This window comes from Thunnus albacares, chromosome 14, assembly GCF_914725855.1.
Source record: "Thunnus albacares chromosome 14, fThuAlb1.1, whole genome shotgun sequence".
NCBI classification, from domain to species: Eukaryota; Metazoa; Chordata; class Actinopteri; order Scombriformes; family Scombridae; genus Thunnus; species Thunnus albacares.
The window spans coordinates 6,798,026-6,817,841 of NC_058119.1; the positions used below are offsets into that span (position 1 = coordinate 6,798,026).

General features: G+C 40.8%; 1 protein-coding gene across 8 annotated transcripts in view; it reads right to left on the bottom strand.

The window, feature by feature from the left end:
• dntt (deoxynucleotidyltransferase, terminal) overlaps positions 1-19,816 on the bottom strand; it is an 82,735-nt gene that overhangs the window by 39,890 nt on the left and 23,029 nt on the right. For all 8 annotated transcript variants that reach the window (XR_006407138.1, XM_044372988.1, XM_044372989.1 and 5 more), the window contains 4 exons: positions 17,368-17,439; positions 17,024-17,147; positions 15,480-15,612; positions 7,704-7,806 (listed from right to left, as the gene is read on the bottom strand). Coding sequence is in view for 7 of the 8 variants with exons in the window: in XM_044372988.1 (XP_044228923.1) it covers positions 7,704-7,806; positions 15,480-15,612; positions 17,024-17,147; positions 17,368-17,439 (432 nt within the window). In the remaining variant the exon portion in view is untranslated. The remainder of the gene's footprint in view (positions 1-7,703; positions 7,807-15,479; positions 15,613-17,023; positions 17,148-17,367; positions 17,440-19,816) is intronic.

A 19,816-nucleotide genomic window follows, 5' to 3' on the forward strand; every position in this document is an offset into this window, starting at 1 on the left:
CAGTTTGAACACATAGTTTGTCTATTTTCATATTTTTTAAAAACTCATACTGTATGATCACAAAGTAATTGATGGAAAAATCAAGCCAGCTTTGAGATGTAGCAGAGACTCATGTTGAAATTTGTAAAATGAATACATCACAATAAGATGCTCAGTGATTAAATCAAGAGCAAAGTCATTTTGGTTGGTTAAATTAAGCTTGAAAAAATGTGGCAACTATTGTCATGACTGGAAGCAGAGGTAAAGGGCTTTGGACGGCAGAAAAAGGACATAGACCACTGTGTTAACATCTGGTCAGACTTGTCATCAGTCTAATTTGAGTGGTGAAAAAAGTGGATGGTTGAGTGTTAGATCCAATAGAGAGAAGCGCCTCCAGTCAGCCATAGTCGATGGCTGAAGCCCATTCCCTGGTAAATGGCTCCACTCCTCAGATAATGGAAATCTCTGCCAAGTAAGATGTCAGTGTGTTGAAGAGAAAGAAGGAGAGGGGACCACTGATGGGAAACAAAGCCATAAGTGTAGAAAGGAGTGAAATGGAGTGAGTGCAAGAGAGTTAGAGTACAGGGTTGAATCTGTAAAAGAAAGTAAGAAATAGGTATATGAGTAGATAGTGGGAAAGACAGAAAAAGAGGGAGAGTGCGTGTGAATTGATTTTCTCCACGCCTCGCCCTGGCTGATTATGCTTCTCCCTGTATGCGGGAGTGTTGAGGCGATTAAGATTACAAATTGTCAATTTAATTCCAGCACCCAGCGTAATTGTTGGGATACTACTCTCCTCTCAGTGGCCATAAATCTGCTGCACTCTCCTTAAAGAGCAATAATTGGGGAAGCAAGTGCAGCAAGTAGCCACTCTGCCTGTCCAACCGATGACTGAGGTTAATCACAAAACATTAAACACCCTGTCAGCATAGCCCCAATAGCCTCTACTTAACAGTCCTGCCCGACCATCGACCCGCACAACTTATCAGATGAGGACAGCGCTTTCCAGTGGGCACTGAGAAAGAAAGTACTGAGAAATCCAAGGTGGTGACGCTGAAAGACTTGAGTGACACGTGGGGAGCAGATCTAAAAGAAATCGCCAGCCTCCCTTCTCACTTTCACTCCTCTAATTGTCTTCTGGGTGGGACTCATTTGTGGCACAGTTGCAGGCGAAAATTCCCGATGTCACCCACTGCTGCACCCCTGGACCGCTCTCCCTCTGCAATTACAGATAACCATTCACCTTCCAATAATAGGCAGGGAGAGGGACTCTTAAAGTCCCCTTTACATTCAGTAATAGCTTAGCTAAAGGCAGTGACAGTTCCCACTTAGATAATGAGGCCAGAATGACGGCATAAAAGCACTTAAATACTGACTAATCTGAAATTAAAATTCCCCCAAGCCACACTTGAGACAAGTTGTGGGAGAAGGTCTGCAGCCCATCGCATACATAAGGCCGCAAATGTAGGTCACTTCTCATTCCGGCAGATATTTCAGTCCCTCCTGGCAGTACATTTCTTTCAGCCTTGAATCATATGGATGCCTTCAGAGAAAAGTATTAATGAGTTATGGTGACAGTTGCACAGACCATTAAGTACCTGAATACAGATGCCCTTCATTCAATGAGGTTTGCGGCCCTCCTGCCTACGCACCTACATTAACAGTCGCACTGCTTCCTCTCGGTCTCTCTCTCTTTCTTTCTGACACACATACACTCACAAATCCACCATAAAAACAGGATGTCATGAAGTTACCGTCTCAGCATCGCCGGGGGCTGTTTAGCCCAATAGCGCTCTGTAATCATCGCCTACGCAGCAGGTAATGTCAGCGAGCATCTGAGAGTAAGCTTATTCCACCAGAACTGTTTACAGAGGGAATTACAGAGGAGGACAGCGGGAAGATAATCTTTTCCCCAAAGCTTCTCCTCTGAGCGTGGAAAAAAAAAAAAAAGTCAAGTGAACATGACTTTTGAAATTGTGATCTGAAAGCTGTGTTTTTTTTTTTCTATTTGATTATTTACTCAGGGTCTTTTCTTAAGAGCGTGATGAGTGGTCGCAGCAGCCGTCGTGGCCACCTGCATCCAGAGGACAAGCGCAATGTTGTCATGGATTCGAGGCACTCTGATCTCATCTCGCAATTTCTCTGACTCACAGAGAGAGACTTCAAAACCTGCCTTCAAGTCGCAGATTAGCGTGTGTTGGCCGGGACCGTTTGAACTGCGTTTTGACTTTGATATGAAGTTTGAATGAAAGAGACTGATCACTGAAATTAAAGTGCAGAAGTCTGTGTGTTTGTGTCTGTCTGCATATGTGTGTGTGTGTGTATGGGTATCCTATGAAGTAGCCATTACTGCTCAGATTTTATTTAGATCTCAAAGTGACTAACTCCATGTGACTGCAAAATAACCTCAGCTGTATGGGCAACTCTGCCTGAAGCGTTTATTCAACCAAAGGGAAAACTCTCGGATCCCTAACCGCATTGACTCGGACCGAATGCGGAACAATAAAACCGAGCTGAATCGCATTATAATGGCGGCAATGCATACAGAGCTTCAGAAAGCAGCACTTATACAGTATTTAGAGACAGAGATGATAGATGGATGGTAGATGAAACATGGCCCTCTCCGTCTCTCCGTCTCTCTGTTGCTATTACCAGGGCCAAGCTGAATCTCATCTGTCTGCCACTGAAGCTGGTAGCTGACCTTGCCTCTGCCCCCAAGTTATGCTTTCAGAATATCAGCAGGAGGAGGGGGGGGAAAAATGATGAACCCATTTTTACAAGGACGTTTCTAGATAGATGTATTTTTAACTCCCTGCAGGCTGGAGAGGGGTGCGCTAAGGGGTGGGGAGGGGGGAAGGAGGGGGTTGCAGGAACTGCCCGTGATATTAGGCCTGAGTGAAGACACGTGGGCCCCTGGGGGTTCGATTGCAGATGACAAGGTTACACGACTTAGAGTCAACCTCTGCTACCTCCACTTAATCACTGTCTCTTGTGTCCTCGTCCCTGCAGACCGGTCCCTCTCCATCCCTGTTCCATCCAGCATGCTGAGAAGAAAGCTTCCGGCCGTATCATGCTGTCCCTTCTTAAGCTCCTAAAGCCTTTTTAACACCTGCCTTACCCACCTAATTCACATCCATCCTTACTCCTTATTCCCACGCATTCACACATGCTTTCGCACCTTCACCTCGCTCTCTCTACCTATAGTGAACAAAAATGGCTGCAAGTGGTGAAAGCTCCACGATAACATACAGTAAGTAGGAGGTAATTATTGTCAGGAAGGACCTCTGAAGGAGCGGAGGCATGTGGAGGTGTGGAAGGAAGAGAGACAGAGAATGGAGGGATTTATTTTTATACCCAGTGATGACAAAAAAAAAAAAAAAAGAAGCTAGCAGCCATAGAGCCATAGTAGGCAGCGCGGTCCTGCTCTTCATCAAACACTTGTCTTCTCTCATGACCCTCTCCAACTATGCATTTATCTGAGAGAGAAGACAGTGTTGACAAAGAAAAGGCCTTCCACATCCCCCTCCCTTGTTTTTTTTATAGAATGTCATTTTGTTCAAGTGATATTGTCCATTATGTATTTACATTGGCCTGAAAGATCCAGGTTCCCTTGTAACAAGTGTCATCATGGAAAAGTATCAACTGTCTGCATGACATAAAACAAAAACTCAAAACTCACATACCATATGGACATTAAAAAGGTAAGTGTAATTGTTCCTCCATGAAAATCCATAGTCCTCTTTTTGCATTCCAAATTTCCATCAAACTTAATTCAATTAGCAAAGAATGAACAAGAATGCAGAAATTATATTCGATAAAACCTTTGGCGTTGACCTCATCAATTAGATGGATTTATAGGGATGGAGGCCTATAAATAGCAGCCAATCGAAGATCCCTCTATGGACCAAAGACAGGTCCTTCACACTGGTGGCAATAGAGTGGTAGAGGAATGAAGCTGCAAAGCAGCACAGCCTGCAATGACTGCAATGACAGCAGAGAGACCAAACAGATAAGGTGGTTTAAATGTTTTCCAGCTAAGATGATCTTTGGATGATGGGAAAGCCTGCAAAAAAATCCCAATGAAAATATTGGATAATAATGATAATTGTCTTCCTGCTTGAACTAGAGCTGCTTTATTGTGAGGCTTTAGCAGTCTGACTTAGCCAAAGTGGCTAATTCCCTCTTTGTGTTTATATAGACAGTAATTTCTTGCTCAGCAGTGCCAAAGGGGATACTTCCTGGAAGTCATGGGTTTATTGCCAGAACAAAACACCAGCAAACAGCAGTTGATACAGTTAACTCTGATGAAGCCTCATATTACCTTCAGCTGAACTTTAGAATACATTTTTCCACAGATTGAGGACTGTGGATTTTACCACCAATCTTGTATAGTGTAGTCAGTCTACAGAGGTATCGCTTCATGGCCAGTATGGAGAGGAGAAACAATTACAAAGACCCACAACTCTTTCAACGTACGTGTCAGTGTATATATCTCCAAAATGATAATGCGTATTAAAGCTAATCCATTTGGCTTGTTAATGGATTGTTTTGCTTAGGAAACAGCAGAATGTCCTCATCTCATAAAGGAACATTTAGTCCATCAGCTGAAAAAATCAAAATTGTTTGGAGATAAATGGTTTTCACTGAGCTGCGACAATATGACATGTGAGTTTTATATTCAGATAAACTTTAAAAAAAAAAAAAAGCCAACCTATCCTTTAAAGCAGTGGTTCTCAAACTGGAGTGCAGAGGCCACTGAGTGCACACATATTGACACACACAATGCAAGTATTACTGATCCAGAGCCGACATCAGTTCAACTGACAGTTTGACAATGTCTGCTGTGAAAAAGGCTTATGAATTTAATTCATTTGGGAAGGATAAGGAAACAAGAGTGCTCTGATGCTTTGACAGGGGGGCCGTGTTATCTTCCAAAACAGGGGGCAGGAGAGAAAAAGTTTACTGCTGCTGCTACTACTACTGCCTTAAAACCTGTTGATCCTCAAAGCTCACAAATGGCATAGTCATTACTGATGAATAAAACATCCAATTCCATTTGTATCTTCATTAGAATGTTTACTCCTTTATTTCTGATCCGTGTTTGCCAATTAGCTAATCAATATTTGTTTAACTTGCAGACATTAAATTGACTTTGAAAGCCTTGGCAATATTTTCCTCCCAGGGACTGCGTCTGCACGTGTAAATAAAAGTATCACTAACTGAGATTTTTCATTTTGTTTGAATTTAAAAAGGTGCAGCACGGCTGAAATTTCCATTCAAATATGCTCTTGCTAAGATTGAGAGGTGGATGAGGTAAAAGCAGTGGTAAAAATGGAACTAATATGTAAGTAAATATGAACACGCTGGACTTTTGTCTGCACAATTGTGATTAAGACCTCAATTTAAGGTACAGTAATTAGATAAATGTGTTTACACGCTCTGAGTTTTAATTGGACATTTCTGCAGCGCGCTGATATTTGTCATATAACTGCGATATTAGCAGCAAATAATTTTCATCATTTGAGTGCAGCCAGCGATGAAACCATTATGTGTATGTAAACATAGCCCGCCATTAACATCGCCTGTGTGTTTTTATCTCCTGCCTACACATTTTCTCTCTATTCTCGCTTTCTCTCTGCTTTAATCAGCCTCTATCTGTCTGTTTCTCTCTCTCTGTCTCTCTTTCACATTTATCCTCTCTTCTCCCTTTTCCCTCCTCTCTCACACACACCTCTCTTTTTGTGCCCATTTTCCATTAAAGGATCCATTTTCCATTAAGGGGTCTCTACTGCTGCCCATGGTCCTTAAAAGCCTTGCTGAAAGTTCTCAAAGTAACCTGTTAAATTGTACCATTTCTCTTTTACCTGATTCACTCACCTTTTGCCAATTTCTTTCCATTAAAGGCGGCTGAATCGGAGCAACCTGATGGTCACCTTTTTCTCTAAATCTTTATAAAAAGCCTTCAGTAAGTTTTCAAGGACACATTTGTGAATGATGGAAAAGTGACCGACTCCATTTAATTCCTTATTAGCAAAACATACTGCATGTGCTGCGGTCAGAGATATGCCCTTAATGCAAGAATTCTTCATATTTTACTCAAGGAAAAACCTGATGAGAGCTTGCACTGCAGTGGATAGAATTGGATGTATTAGGTTTTTCTCATATATCCAGATAGTGCTATCAATTTTAAATCATATTATATACCCATATTCAAGGACATTATGACAAATCCGTTCACAATCGCTTCTTCCATCTTTAGTGATTCATTCACAGTATAAAATCATTTGACAGCATGGCATGCGTGCAAAAATGACTTTCCAGTTCAATTAAGTTGAGTTTGGTGTTTTCAGCAGTAACTTTGGGTAAGAACACATGCCAAGACACAAATCAAACTCTTGTGTCTTCACTTGTGTGTTGGTATGTTTCTGTGTGTGTTTGTTGCCGAGCTCTGTCACATGTCATATATCAGCTAACTAACATTGTTGTTTTTTCAGTTACTTCCGTTAGCTATACAACACCTGGAAGTAACTGGATGTAAATATTTATAATAACTCAGCTCTACATAAGAACAAATGTTTGTGGTGTAACTAGATTTAATTTAGTGGTGTATGAATGTCCACTTCATAAACTCTTCTGTTATAACAAGACCAAGTTTAGAACTTACACACAGCTGCTGTAGCCGGCTCCTGTACAATATAATGCAATCAATAACCACAGCCCTGTAACAGATACTACCTTGTGAGGTTTGAAATATTATATTTCTATCGAGACTCAAGAGCTGTTATTTTGACTTAACTGTAATTCAAGGCTGTAGTTTGTGGACATGTTGTACTGGACTACATTACTCTATGTTGTACTGATGGTCAGGGTATTCTGTCTGCTCAAAGTACATTATGTATCCATCTAAAAGAGGGTAGGACATAAGCTAGTTTTAATTAAAAAGTTGATTGATTATGCATGCAGGACATGGCACAGATGGAACATGAACTTATGATATGACCAAATCTCATATCCCGATATGGGTCATTTCATATCCCGATAACGATACCTATCCTATAGCACATTTTAATTTGATAAATAAATAGCTGCTCTGTGCAAAATTAAATGTTCAAACAGTGCTCTGATCTCCTACTTGCAGTATAAACATCCACAAGCAACACTTAAGCACTACAAAAGTACAGGAAAGTAGTCTGCACTGTTCTATTATGTTGTCCACAGAAATGTGCTGTTGTATTTAGCTTAATCTATAATAACCCATGAAACACTCAGTGGTTTTTCCAAAATGTATCTTAAATCCATTCATTTGGATTTAAACCGTTAGAGCCTACTAACAATATAAACTGAAGGTAGAACTCTGAACTTGATTCACACATCATGGCTCAGAACATCTTCATTACTGTCCTCCAGCCAGTAGTGACTGGAGGAGTTGCCAAAATGAAAATATGCCAAAATGCAGCTTTAAAGTTTAAATAAATTAATTGGCATTGCCCTTAAAGGGTGGCCAAGTGATGAGAGAAAATTTCCTGGAACTTGAAAGTGTGTTTTGCTTTACCAATAGTCCATCAACAGCTCAACTCCAGCTCGGCTCAGCTGTCTGCTTGACATTAACAACTTTATTTATTTATTTATTTTTTTCAAATAAACTGACTGACTGAAGAGACTTGTGGGGATACACGCGCCTTTCAGTGAGTTAGTGCATAAAAAGGAAGAAGCCACATACTTACTTGATCTTTCAGTCTATCGATAACGTTGAGAAGCAGACTCTCTTCCGTCCCCGTCTCAAGTGCGGTCACGATAAAGTCTACGTCATGGCCAAACTCCTTCCCCCTGGAGATAAAGACATAGCACTGGTAACCACTTACTGTGTCCAGGAGGTAATGAAAAGAATTATCTTTTAGTCACAGCCCTTAACTGATGAAGAGGGAAGGTGGCAAACTGTGCTGTTAAAAGCACAGGCCATACTAATAGCAATGACTTTTTTTCATTATTCAAACAAGTCATTTCTCCTAGGTTGCTAAGTGTAAAAGATCTTTTTTTTTGTTGCCTCAGCTGTCAGAGCTTTAATTTTATGAGAGTCATCATTTTCTACTTGGATCAGTGTCATAAAGCAGACCCATATGGAGCCCGGGCTTACACAATGCATTTTCTCTGTCAGCACAACTGCAGGCAGGGAGTGTTTATCAAGTGATTATCAAGCAGGAACACAGTGAAAAGCTCAGAAAACAACCTCTGCATGTGCATAAGATATGTACACAAAAGGCATATCAAAGCGTCTGTCTGGGATCAGCTGCATCATTTTTAAAATCGCTGCTGTTATTCAGGACACTTGTGTCTCCATTTCTGAGGATGCAGCTTGAGATTAATTAACATCAGACTATTTATTCCGTTGGTTCTTTCACATACACTGGATTAGAAAGCTGACTTGGTTAAAGCAGGTTTATGATTTCAGGGTTTAGATATGTCTTCTTACAATATGTAATATCTATGAACACTGAAAACTTATTTCTGTGAGGATAACACTGTCAGTAATGAGGCAGTGTAAAATGTAAATCCGTGCCATTTGGTTATCAAAATCTTATTTTGAATTTCAAATAAGCATGTTTATCCCTGTGTGAAGTTGCCACACCCAGCCAAATCAGGAGGCTGTGAGTGTATAAAAATATTTGTGTCGTCTCCCTCAGCGGCGTACATTTCTGAGCTGACATGTACTTATCTGTGTATGTGTTTCACTGTGCACTATTATTTAACCTATCTGCCGTCTGCTCCTCAAAAGAAACATGATTTGTAGACAGTAATGAGATAGGAGTTCATGTGCACATACACCTCTAGAATAAAATTTATAGACTAGTTATAGCGACTAGCTTGCTAACTGACAACAGCAGTTGGCAAGCCAGTTATCTAGCTATTGTGACTTACTAGCGCCGGTGTTGCCAGATCAACCAGGTCTATGGAAACAAGCCCAAAAGAATCAACTTGGCGCTAAACAGGCAACCACAATGTGTGAGAAAGAGGCCACTTGATCAATTTATTTAAAACAGTAGGACACATCCATGTGTATCAACACTGTAAACTGGTGTCTGTGTTTGAACTTACATCCAGATTCACAAATATATAGTAAAGCTTGTTGACGTCTGTATTTTATGTTTCCTATGAAAATCTCACTAATACCAATGATGGATGACACATGACATGAATAAAATAAGAAAATGGTGGCTTAAAAAATGGTGACAGACACATGTGACTGATTGGAAACAGTGTAATGATGAGTGAATTTGTGTGTGCCACCTGCCCAAGGTGTTTTCCTGTCTTGCATGCTCATACATGCTCTAAAATAACGAGGAGGACTCTCAGATGAAATGATGAAAAGAAACACTGAGTTCCTCATATGGCAGATTTTTCATCCGTCATGAAAGTGAGAACAATGCTGGCACAAACACACAGCAAACACAGTCCACGAGTGCTAAAGTTGCCCCTCAGATGACAGAACCTTCCCCCCTTCAGGCTGCGATACACTGAGGTTGGCCACCGCCTCAGCTCTCTACACCACTGCTAAAAGAAATTAAAAAAAAAAAAAGGCCAGGCACCATTTCAAACCGATCATTACCTAACACCCACTCACACACAAGCGCACTCACAAACCTTTGAGAAACAATAGGCGAAATCATACAGACATAAGCACAGCAAACACAAAGTGGAATGACAAGAAATGTTGAGGCTGATATGGCTCCAAAGAAGCCTCAGCTGCTGCGAGGCTCCGTGTCTGATCTCTCCTTGCCGCTTCTAACAAATGAGTGACGGCAGCGGGAGGGAGGAACATTAAAGGAATGGAGAGAGGCTGTGAATGGCTTGTGGGAAAGCTTCAAAAGGTCACCGTGGCTAATTCAGGGAGCAAGAACGTATTAAAAAAAACAGCCATTTGAGCTCCACAAGGTATGATAATGTTAATGGTTAGCGTTAGTGGCAGAGAGCACATACCCCTGTGGTATTGACGGAACGAGTGCCTGACTCACAGGTTCACTCAGCAGATGCCGTTTCAGTCACAGTCATTTAATTTGCATTCTGAATGTATATAATTTATTCTCGTCTAAAATAATAGATGTGAGAGTGTTCACTTTCACACTTGTGTTTATACTCAGTGGAATTTTTGTAGGTCTTTATGTGGAAAGTTGACACTTCTTTAATGAGTTGACTGGTAGGACACAGCTATTTGAGAATGCATCACAGATTTCCATTTGCTGAATGAGCAACTTTTCCTCCAAACCTCCCAACTCTGTTAATTGGCAACGCTGAGATTCCACAACACTTCCAGCTTGTACAGTGCCCTCAAGTTGTTAAGTGAATCTCACTGCTAGCCTTTGCTGTGCTGGCAAAACTCACTCGAGTGCACTGCATAAATGTGTGCCATGAATAGCAAAAAACCAAAGAGGGAGAGAGACAGAGAGATCGTCAGCATGAATTCCTTTTACCTCCAATCAGCGCTTAAAAACAGACGGATGCATGTGTGTGTGTGTGTGTGTGTGTGTGTGTGTGTGTGTGTGTGTGTGAGGGGCTAACATGGGAATTGGCAGTTATTTGAGGAGAAGACACCCTGGCATTACACTTTTCATCTTTTTCCTGATTGCAATGGAGCATTAGTACACGCCAGGTCTGTGCAGATAGCAGCTCTAATTCAACCCCAGTCAGCGGAAAAGTAGACAACAGCATGTCAGACACGCTCTCTCCAGCAAAGAGGGTGTTTTTCCTCCTCCTCTTCCCTGCCTCTGATGGTGCACCTTCACAACACTGTTTTTATTTGAGCATGTCCTCCCAAGACCCTATAGGTTGTAAATTCAGTCACCAAAAATAACCTATAGTTACGTTTGAGTGACAGACGCCATCTAGCAACTGTAATAATTATGTAATTATTACATTTTTTTAAAAACATAACACGGTGTTTACTGTTGCCATGACGATGAAGATTGTCTAATTTCAGGAAGTAGTAACCACATTTCAAGCGATCATTTTAACCCAAACCATGATCTTTCCCTAACCAAGTGTTTTTTGTGCCTAAACCCAACCAGACTTTAACCACAGCGTTGTCACACCATAAAACAATTATTTATTAACAGTGATTTCAGTTTTGGAAAGCAGCATCTTACACTCCAATGGGTTGTTCTGGAGTGCAGATACAAACGACCTATGTGGTCATTTAATTTGGAGAACTTGTTTTATTTAACATTAGGCGTCCACTCCTGCTCCAGCGGGAAGATTCGGCTGAGAATATTAGCTTCGAGTGACTGTCAAGTCACTGTGCGCCATAACACCGCTTGTGTTCCTTTAAATTAAGTGCAACAGCAGAGCAACAGATCTGTCTGGTGTGAATTTAGCCAGTGTACTCTTTTATTGCGTGAGGGAAAATGTTAAATTATTGAGTGTTTTTGCACAAAGCCTATAAAATATACATGGTTATTTACAAATTTGTGTGGACGACAGGATGACATGTATGAATAATACAGATGTGGGAAGTGTTGTTGCTGCTGCTGCTGGAAATCTCACAGAATCTGCAGGGAGGAGGAAAGTTCAGTGGCAGTTAAAAGTAGCCGGTCAGGGAAAAGGAACGGCTTGGTTTGCAGCGATGCATCATTTCACCTTCTATCTTCCACCGCTATCTAAGTTTTCCTGCTAACAGAGAAAAACAAGGTCATAGTCGGGAAGATATGACATAAAAACAAGAAAAAGCGTAGTGTACGTGAGTTATAGCTCATGATCAGACAGCGTGTTTTGCTTGTTCCACTGCAAGCTGTTAATAGAGTTGGTTTTAAAAAATCATGACACCCTGAACTAAACTGATAAAATTTGCTTATCTCGGTTGTTGTTCAAGAGAAACAATCCAGTGAGACTCAGCCTGTGTTTGAGGATTTCAGAGCAGACAGCATTGCCCCATCATCCGTGTCACTTTGAGTCGTAGGCCTATTCCAGACAATCTGATGTTAAATAAGATCCACAGCGGGGACATGCCGGCTTCACACCGACATAAATACAGTGCTCCGCTGACACCGCGTGAGCCTTTCACACGCAGCAGTGGTAGAAGCTGTATTTTCAAGCCTAATCTATTTTTAATCCTCCCCCCAAACAAAACCGCTTAAGACTTGTCACCCGCCTTCCACAGCTGTCCTTTCAATAAGGCTAATGTCAGTGGCATCAACAAATCCTCGCCATGCTGTTTCCCTCTGAAGTGGCTGACAGCTTGAGTTTACTGGAGCACGGCGCTTATTTCATGAAACTTTTGGGAGTCGAGTTTCTTCTTTGTGTATGTTATCCAGAGATGAAAGATTTTCCAAAGCCAAGTATGTCTATTTAAAGAGGTATATAGTATGTGTGTGTGTGTGTGTTTCCATTTTTTGACAAAGGCTATCGGCTGGAAAGATGAAGCTAATAAGAGACTCGGAGCATCACGCTGGAAATGATAGGTAATTAAATCGAGCTTTGACAGGACTTTAGAAGGGAACATTTTCAAATATGTCACCCTGAAGAGAATTAGTGGGTTATTAGTGGTGCTGCTGGCATCTTAGAGAGCATATGAACTATTTTGGTGTAATAGGCCTTATAACAGCACCCGCTGTGTTTAAACCATGTCTGGAGAATCTGCTTTTCAACAAGATAAAGGTAAATTACTTACTTACTGACTAATAATGTACAAGTCATCATTCTTCAATTATAGCTCTGTGTGATTCCAGTTAAGTTTCACGTAATGCTCCCCGAGCCTGCGCCGAATATGAGATGAAGTAAATGTGTGCTTCATCTCTCTGAGTTTGAAGCCGTAAAAGCTCTCTCATAGGCCCCTTTACACTTTGCAGCAGACTCCTGGCCCATAAATCTTCAAAATCTGTTCCTCCCTTTCATTCTTGATGTTAACTATCCATGATGCTCTAATCACTTTCCTCATCTCTTTTACCACATTTTCCCCTTGAGGAGTGGTTATTTACATAATCAGATATCATTCCAGCTGTCATTTATCCTTTTGAAGATTACAGATATTGGATTTTTTTTTTTTCTTGTGCTCTTTGATACCATCTTTACTCAGGAAAGTTGTGGACGTATAACCACTGTGACAAACTAATATACACCATGATGCAGACATAAAAGCCACACTATGTGACTTTGAGAAGAAATAACACTATCTTACCTTTTGCAAATGAAAAGCTGAGTAAAAACGCACCTTTGCTCAATTTAATTGTTACTGCTACAGTTTTATTTGCTCTTACGTTTGATCCGACCTATATCTTTTGGTGGCTAATGGTAGTGAATGTTTATAACTTTATAATTGTCTTATATCCATAAAACACACTAGTTCTAATCAGGTTTTAAGTGTGGAGTGTGTTCACACTGGAAAAGTGACTAAATAAAATATAGTCAAAGCAGTCAGCATGCAGAGTAAGAAAGTGATTTTTAAATGTGCTGTTGATGGACACTGTTCTCCCACACAGCCACTCACAGCTGGAAAATAAACATAAAACTAATTGAGGATGGTGTTAAAAAAAGCTCCAAAAACATGTCAGAAAACAAATAACTATCAAATATTTATTAAAAAAAAATATTTTGTCATCTTTCGATTAGGTTTAATTAGCAGTAGCAGTGTAAAATCACAGATTCATTAACGTATGATTCCTCTTATTTCAGTTAAAGGTGATTTAATTAAGACTTTAGATATTTACTAATGATGAAGATGAATATCCACTATGAGGTGATATCACTGAGCAGTACGATCACTCTCAACCACACTGTGCTGCCTGTAGCCCTTTTGTTGTTATTTCTGCAATACCCTGTGTTGTCAAGGTATGGTCCAGAACTCCGCCCCGCCCACCATCCAGCCGAGGTTATAAAGTGGCGTGATTCAAACAGCGGCCAGACAGATTCAGCCAGGGACGGATGATCCTGCAGCCGCTTCCAGCCAGACCAAATCCGAAGCAGTACCGGTTAAAACCGAAAAGTCTGCGTTCCTTCGCACCAAGAGAGTGGAACAGAGATTGAGCAAAAACAACCATAAACATAGGTTTGGCGTTTGGGAGACATAGAATTAAAGGAGCCAAAGGACTGAGACTAACTCTGTCTCTCCTTCCTCTCCCTCTGGCAGCTCCACCTCACTGTCTTCCAGCTCCTCGCCATCCCCCATAAGGGATCAAGAGGCTGGAAGGACCCTCGCTGGCCTCGCTCAACTCTCTGTAACTCTGAAAATAAACACAACACAGTCTCTTCATCTCTTGTACATATTTCTACAGGCTTAGGAAACAGGACGGGAGGTTTTAGTAGTGGCTTACGCTGAATTTGTTTTGGAGTGTCACTTACCCCCTACCGGCCAGAAAAGTTAGTTGTAGATGTTTTAAGTACGTTGATTTCTTGTATACTAACTGCAAAAACAGTATACCGTAAAGATATAGCATAATATATTATTAGTATTATTAGTATTAGTGTATAGAGTATATACACAATTAGCATGTAGCATAGAATTGGGCCACAGCTTATGACACTTACCTATTTGTGCTACTGTTACAACTGCTTAGTATTTTACTGTAACCACTTAATAGTGGTTTAGGGTTAAGGTAAGCATTATCTCATTATTGTCCCTTGTCTCAGTGGCTGTTGTTTAGCAAAAGTTAAGTTTTCTTGCTTTAAAAGTCAGTCTGACAATTTCGTGCCAGGCTTTGACAAAGTGGAATATGTTAGAAAACAACAAATACAAAGAGGAGAAACTTTCATAAGGTTTTTGGAAGAAAAAGAAAAAGAGAACTCTCCTGGCAACGTGTAATGTTTGTGGCCGAGGTTCTATTAAAGACCATCAGCTAAGCTGTGCAGCTCTGTCACCCCTGTTGAGAAGCAAGCGCCTGTCCTTACTGCCAGACTGCTTTTGAATTATTTACTGCACACGCCAGTGGTTATGGCTGGATTTTTACAACACCAGCAAGCAGAGTGCTCCTCGCTTACTCGGGCACAAAGCACTGCATATAAAAAAAGAGCAGCACAAAGAGGTGACGGCGGAGGGAGGCGCCGGCTGTGAGCAAATAGCCGCACTCAGTAGGTAACTCACCATGCACTCGGGAGATTGACAATGTAATGCATTTCAGTGCGTTAATGTAAATTCAAAACTATGACGTGAATGACCTGTGTACTCAAGGTTCTTTATGATAAAGAACAAAGAGACTGTGCTGCTATGGCGTCAAACACATTTTATCAACTATGTCATATCAGCTGTCGGATGCATTTAGGCATCGACAGCTTTCAGTCTAACCACACGTATGACTTGCTATGTGTGACAGTAGTTATAAGAAATAGCCACATGGGATTAAATCAGATCTCTTGAGGAGACTTTACATTAATAATAATATCTAATATCTTTACATTCCCCTGTGCATAACCAGTATGAGCTTAACACAAGTGAGAAAAAAATAAAAAGCACAAAATAGGCAGTGCTGTTCTATTTCAAGTACCATATCAACACTGAAAGGAGGAGACAAGTCTTGTACCTGCGAAAGCCACCTGTCAGCGCTAGTATGGCGTCCGGCGTGATCGCATGGACAGCTTCGTCAATAATGTTCCCTAGGGCTCGGGCCTCCGCTTTACTGACAGCCCTGGAGATGTCTCCATAATGCAGAAAACCTGCGGGGAAAAAGACCACGTGGATATTAGTCTGGGAGCCGACCATCAATCATAGCCATTTGCTCTGGGGAAGTGGAGAGTCAGGGTGAATTAAAAGTAAGGTAAAATGTGATATGTTCTGCCGGCTGATAGAAGGCGACTACCGGTGCACGTCTGCTGCAGACACAGGAGGATTTCATCCACTGTAGAGACTGAGCTAAATTATGAGTGATTGATTGATGGGCATCCACAGTCTTGTTGATTTCATGCATCTCACTTTTTTTTCTCTCTTTTTTTTCCCCTTAGATGAACAGATGCTACACCACCAACTAATTAAAATAAATCTTGGATGATATTTCTGTCTTTACTGCAATAAAAATAAGTGTTTCTATTCTTTTAGGATTTCCAGAAAAACAGTGGAGAGATCAGGGTTCAGACACATTTTCCGTGTCAAAAACTCACATTATTTCTCTGCACGGAGTGGAGACCGCAGTGTTCAGAATGATGGATTAAGACCAGTTTGATGAAGGTGTCTGTCAGCATAATACATTATCGGATGGAGTTTCCAAACTGAATGGGGAACCTGCGAGCAGTAGTGTAATATAATGTCTTGAATTACCACTACATGCGGTGCTACATTATATGCATCCAGCGACATCCTGAGCGGCGGAAGAAGCGGGAGAATGATGCAGACAAATGAAAAAACTGCATATCTGTATTTTCCTTTGTGACATTTAACCACGTACGTTAAACACAGAGAAGAATTGCGGCTGATGTTATCTACATGTCTGGATGCTCCTTTATTGCTGGATTACTGTTCACTCAGCTGTTTTCTTAAGATTTGCAGACAGCAAATATGCTCTGAGCTATGATTTTCTACAGTTTCCATCCAGGTTTTTAAACCAAGTCAAAAACCTTAATCTGTAATTAAACATAATAACAATATCACAAAATTAATGTAGGACAGTTTGCCCACAGATAGAATATGAGCCACAAATCTTCCTTTACAAGTGCCACAAACAGCTAAACAAATCATAACTCTCCCACAGGAAGTCAGAGACCTCTTGTGGTCTTCTCTGCCCAGCTGATTGATGAGAGCTCATGTGAATTCCACAGCAAGTGTTCCCCTTCATGGTCACTATTCATTGATTTTTATTAAAAATACTCCTGCTGCCTTTTCCATTGTGTTTTCACTGTTAACTCCCTGCTGCTCTCATCTCACTTCAGAGAAAACACATTACAGCTAGAGCCTCCCATAAGGAGCCTCCTATGGGACCAAAAAGGACAAAAAGTTCCAAATAACATGCAGGCCCCCCCTGAGAGAAATTGAACGATTAGTTCTTTGAGTCTTTCTTGGAAGCAAAGTCGAGTTGTATTTTTCAGTCTATAATTTGCGGAGTGGATGAGTGGGGATGGTGTGATGTTGATGTACCATAGTGCTGCATCCGGTTTAGTTGAATGCTGGGATCTGCCAGAATGTCGTTGAATGAGCGCAGCCCTCTGTGGTACCACTTCTCCGCCGTCTTAGGTCCAACCCCAAACACACTTGTGAACAGCTGGCAGGAAACGAGGTAAGGGCGTAATCAAGAAGACATGCTCTGAAATGACAGCTCTTCTCAGAAGGGGTTAGCTTTCAAAGTTTTGAAGAGCTCTATGTCCTTAAGAGACGGCAAATGCAAATCATTTTTACAGCGATTTCACATCACCGAAATGGAGAGAAGGCAAAGTGAGGCCAGAAAAACTTGACAACAATGGATTTGTTTTCTGTTTACTGACCTTCAGTGTTTGATACCTCTCATTAGACAGTACTTTCTCCACTTCAAGCGAACGGCCATATTGAAGGAACTCCTGGAAAACATAAAAGCAGATGATATTATTAAAAACAGTATTGGTGTCAGCATCAGCATGTTTTCCCTTGGTTTTTGTTCCATCAGCAATTAACTAATTGCCCGAAATTACAACTCATTTAAAAACAGTTTCCACTTAAATCAGGTGCTCCTTGTGTTCTCATTTCCATTTCTTTTCAAGGAATAACGACTTGTTGTTGTAAAACCTGGGATTAATACCGGTTTTATAGCGGTCATAAAAAGCCCAAGGTAATGTTTTCCCCAGCTTCTATTGTTTGCTCTGAAACAACTTTGTTCTATGTTTAATTGTCTGCCGCTCTCAGCAAAGAGATTTAATTTGCTGGTCACATATTAAATGTCTTTATTATATGAAGGTGTAGAATCAGGCAAGTTAATATCAGCCATCTTCCACAGGGAAACTGTAAAAGTTTTAAGTGTTGACAATAAGTCTATATATTTGCGTTTTACAATAGCTTTATGTGTGCATTTTAAGCTTGTGCATAAAAGGATGACATCTAGGATCAATGAACCGGTGAACCTAAGATCCAGACTGTGAGTACAGTGCAGTTTAAAGCAGCCTTCACTGCTCAATGATGCATCCACCCGTCCACCTCTGCTTTTCAACCGTCAAGCTAAGGCCAACCCCAAACGCAAGGATAATGCTTCGACACACTCGCTGCTCCGGGGGAGACACACTTCTTCACATGCACGACGATTCTCACATACACACAAAACACATACTGACTACTATTCATCCCCAACTCTGCCTCAGTGCTCCCAGACTTTCATGTCAGTAGGTTTATATCTTTTCCCCACTTTGGATGTTCAGTCAGCAGCGAGCGGCTCAGTCGCTGCTGACAGTGTGTCACTCCGATGTTCACAGGCACATCAAGCGTTTTGTTTTTACTCTGTTTGTTTTCACTTTGTTTTTCGTGTCATGTCATTTTCTTGTTTTGAGCCGCGATCTGTTCAAAGAGACAACCTAGCGAAAAAAAAACTCACCGTGGGTGCACGTCTGAATCATGTAAAAACAACAAGAGGGAGAGGTCATTCACAGGCAGTCTAATTTGGTCTCTCTGGGACATTTATGTTATTTTGGTTAATGACTATGTCTCAGTGCTGACAGATTTGACAGATTTTGAATCTTGCTCTGAGACCCACAGTGTGTGAGTTAGGTTTAATGTGTCAGAGTCTTGGACTGCTAAGCTCAACTTGTTCTTCTACAGGGACTCTACGTTCTCTTCAAGCAAGCATTTCTCAACACTTTCCCTGACAACCTGCCATGATTTCTGCCCTGAGCACGACAGTAGGTAAGGGGATGATTACCAAGTGACCCAATGAGATTTTTTTTTCTCCCAGAGACGAGACACATTTGTGCGATGCCTGTCCGAGTGTGTGCTTATGTGTGTGGGCAAGTTTTGTTAGTGTGTTGAGAACTTTAAATTTCAAAACTATTTTTGATATCTTTTTGAAAGACTGAATTCAGAATTGCTTTTTTTACCTTCAGTAACTCGCAGATAATGTGTTCTGCAAGATGAAATTCCACTTCGTTGTCACCTCCAGAAAGCATATTTGTGCAGATTGGTATTGTAAGAAGAAGAAAAGTTCAGCAAGATTCTTTCTGACAGTGCTCTAAAACAACTGGCATGATATTTAGGAATACTCTACCACACTGAAAATGTTTTGAGTATAAAATATTCAACCCATGTAGGCTTGAGAAAAGTTTGTGTTGTGGTCCTTCACAGAGAACTGCAAATACAATGGATTCTAATTGACTCCTTATAGTTCTGACTTTCTGCTGGAAGTACCTTATTTTAAGGATAAGGGCTGGTGTTATTCTACAGTATGTTTCTTGTTATCAACAACGACCACAACCAACAATGTGTTGTGGCTCATTGGTGAGTTTTCAATAGTTTTTGGAAAATTGAAGTTTATGGCACAGGAATAAGCTAAATCAGGCTTTGGCTATACAGACCAATTCACTGTTCCACTTTTAATGAGATTTCTTGAGAATATCACCAGACTTTGCCTTTTTGGCAAAGCGATGATTGTTGATGATTAAAGAAATTATATGATTTTGTAAAAAGCATTAATTATAATTATATAACCTTATAATTTTTTTCTGCTTTTAGTTTCACTAACTAAAACCCCACAACCTCCAACGTTGGCCAGTCTGTAAGAATATATAAAAACAGGCACACAAGGCGGCAAAAATAAAGTTGGAACATACTGGATATGCAATTAAAGAGTTGGATTTTTGCTGCAGGAGTGGTTAGAGAACTTTATGTGCACATTTTGAGATGTTTTGACATATTTGCCATGGCTCTCACTCACCAATTTATAGCGCTATAAACTGCTGTAATTGTTGTTTATTCCAG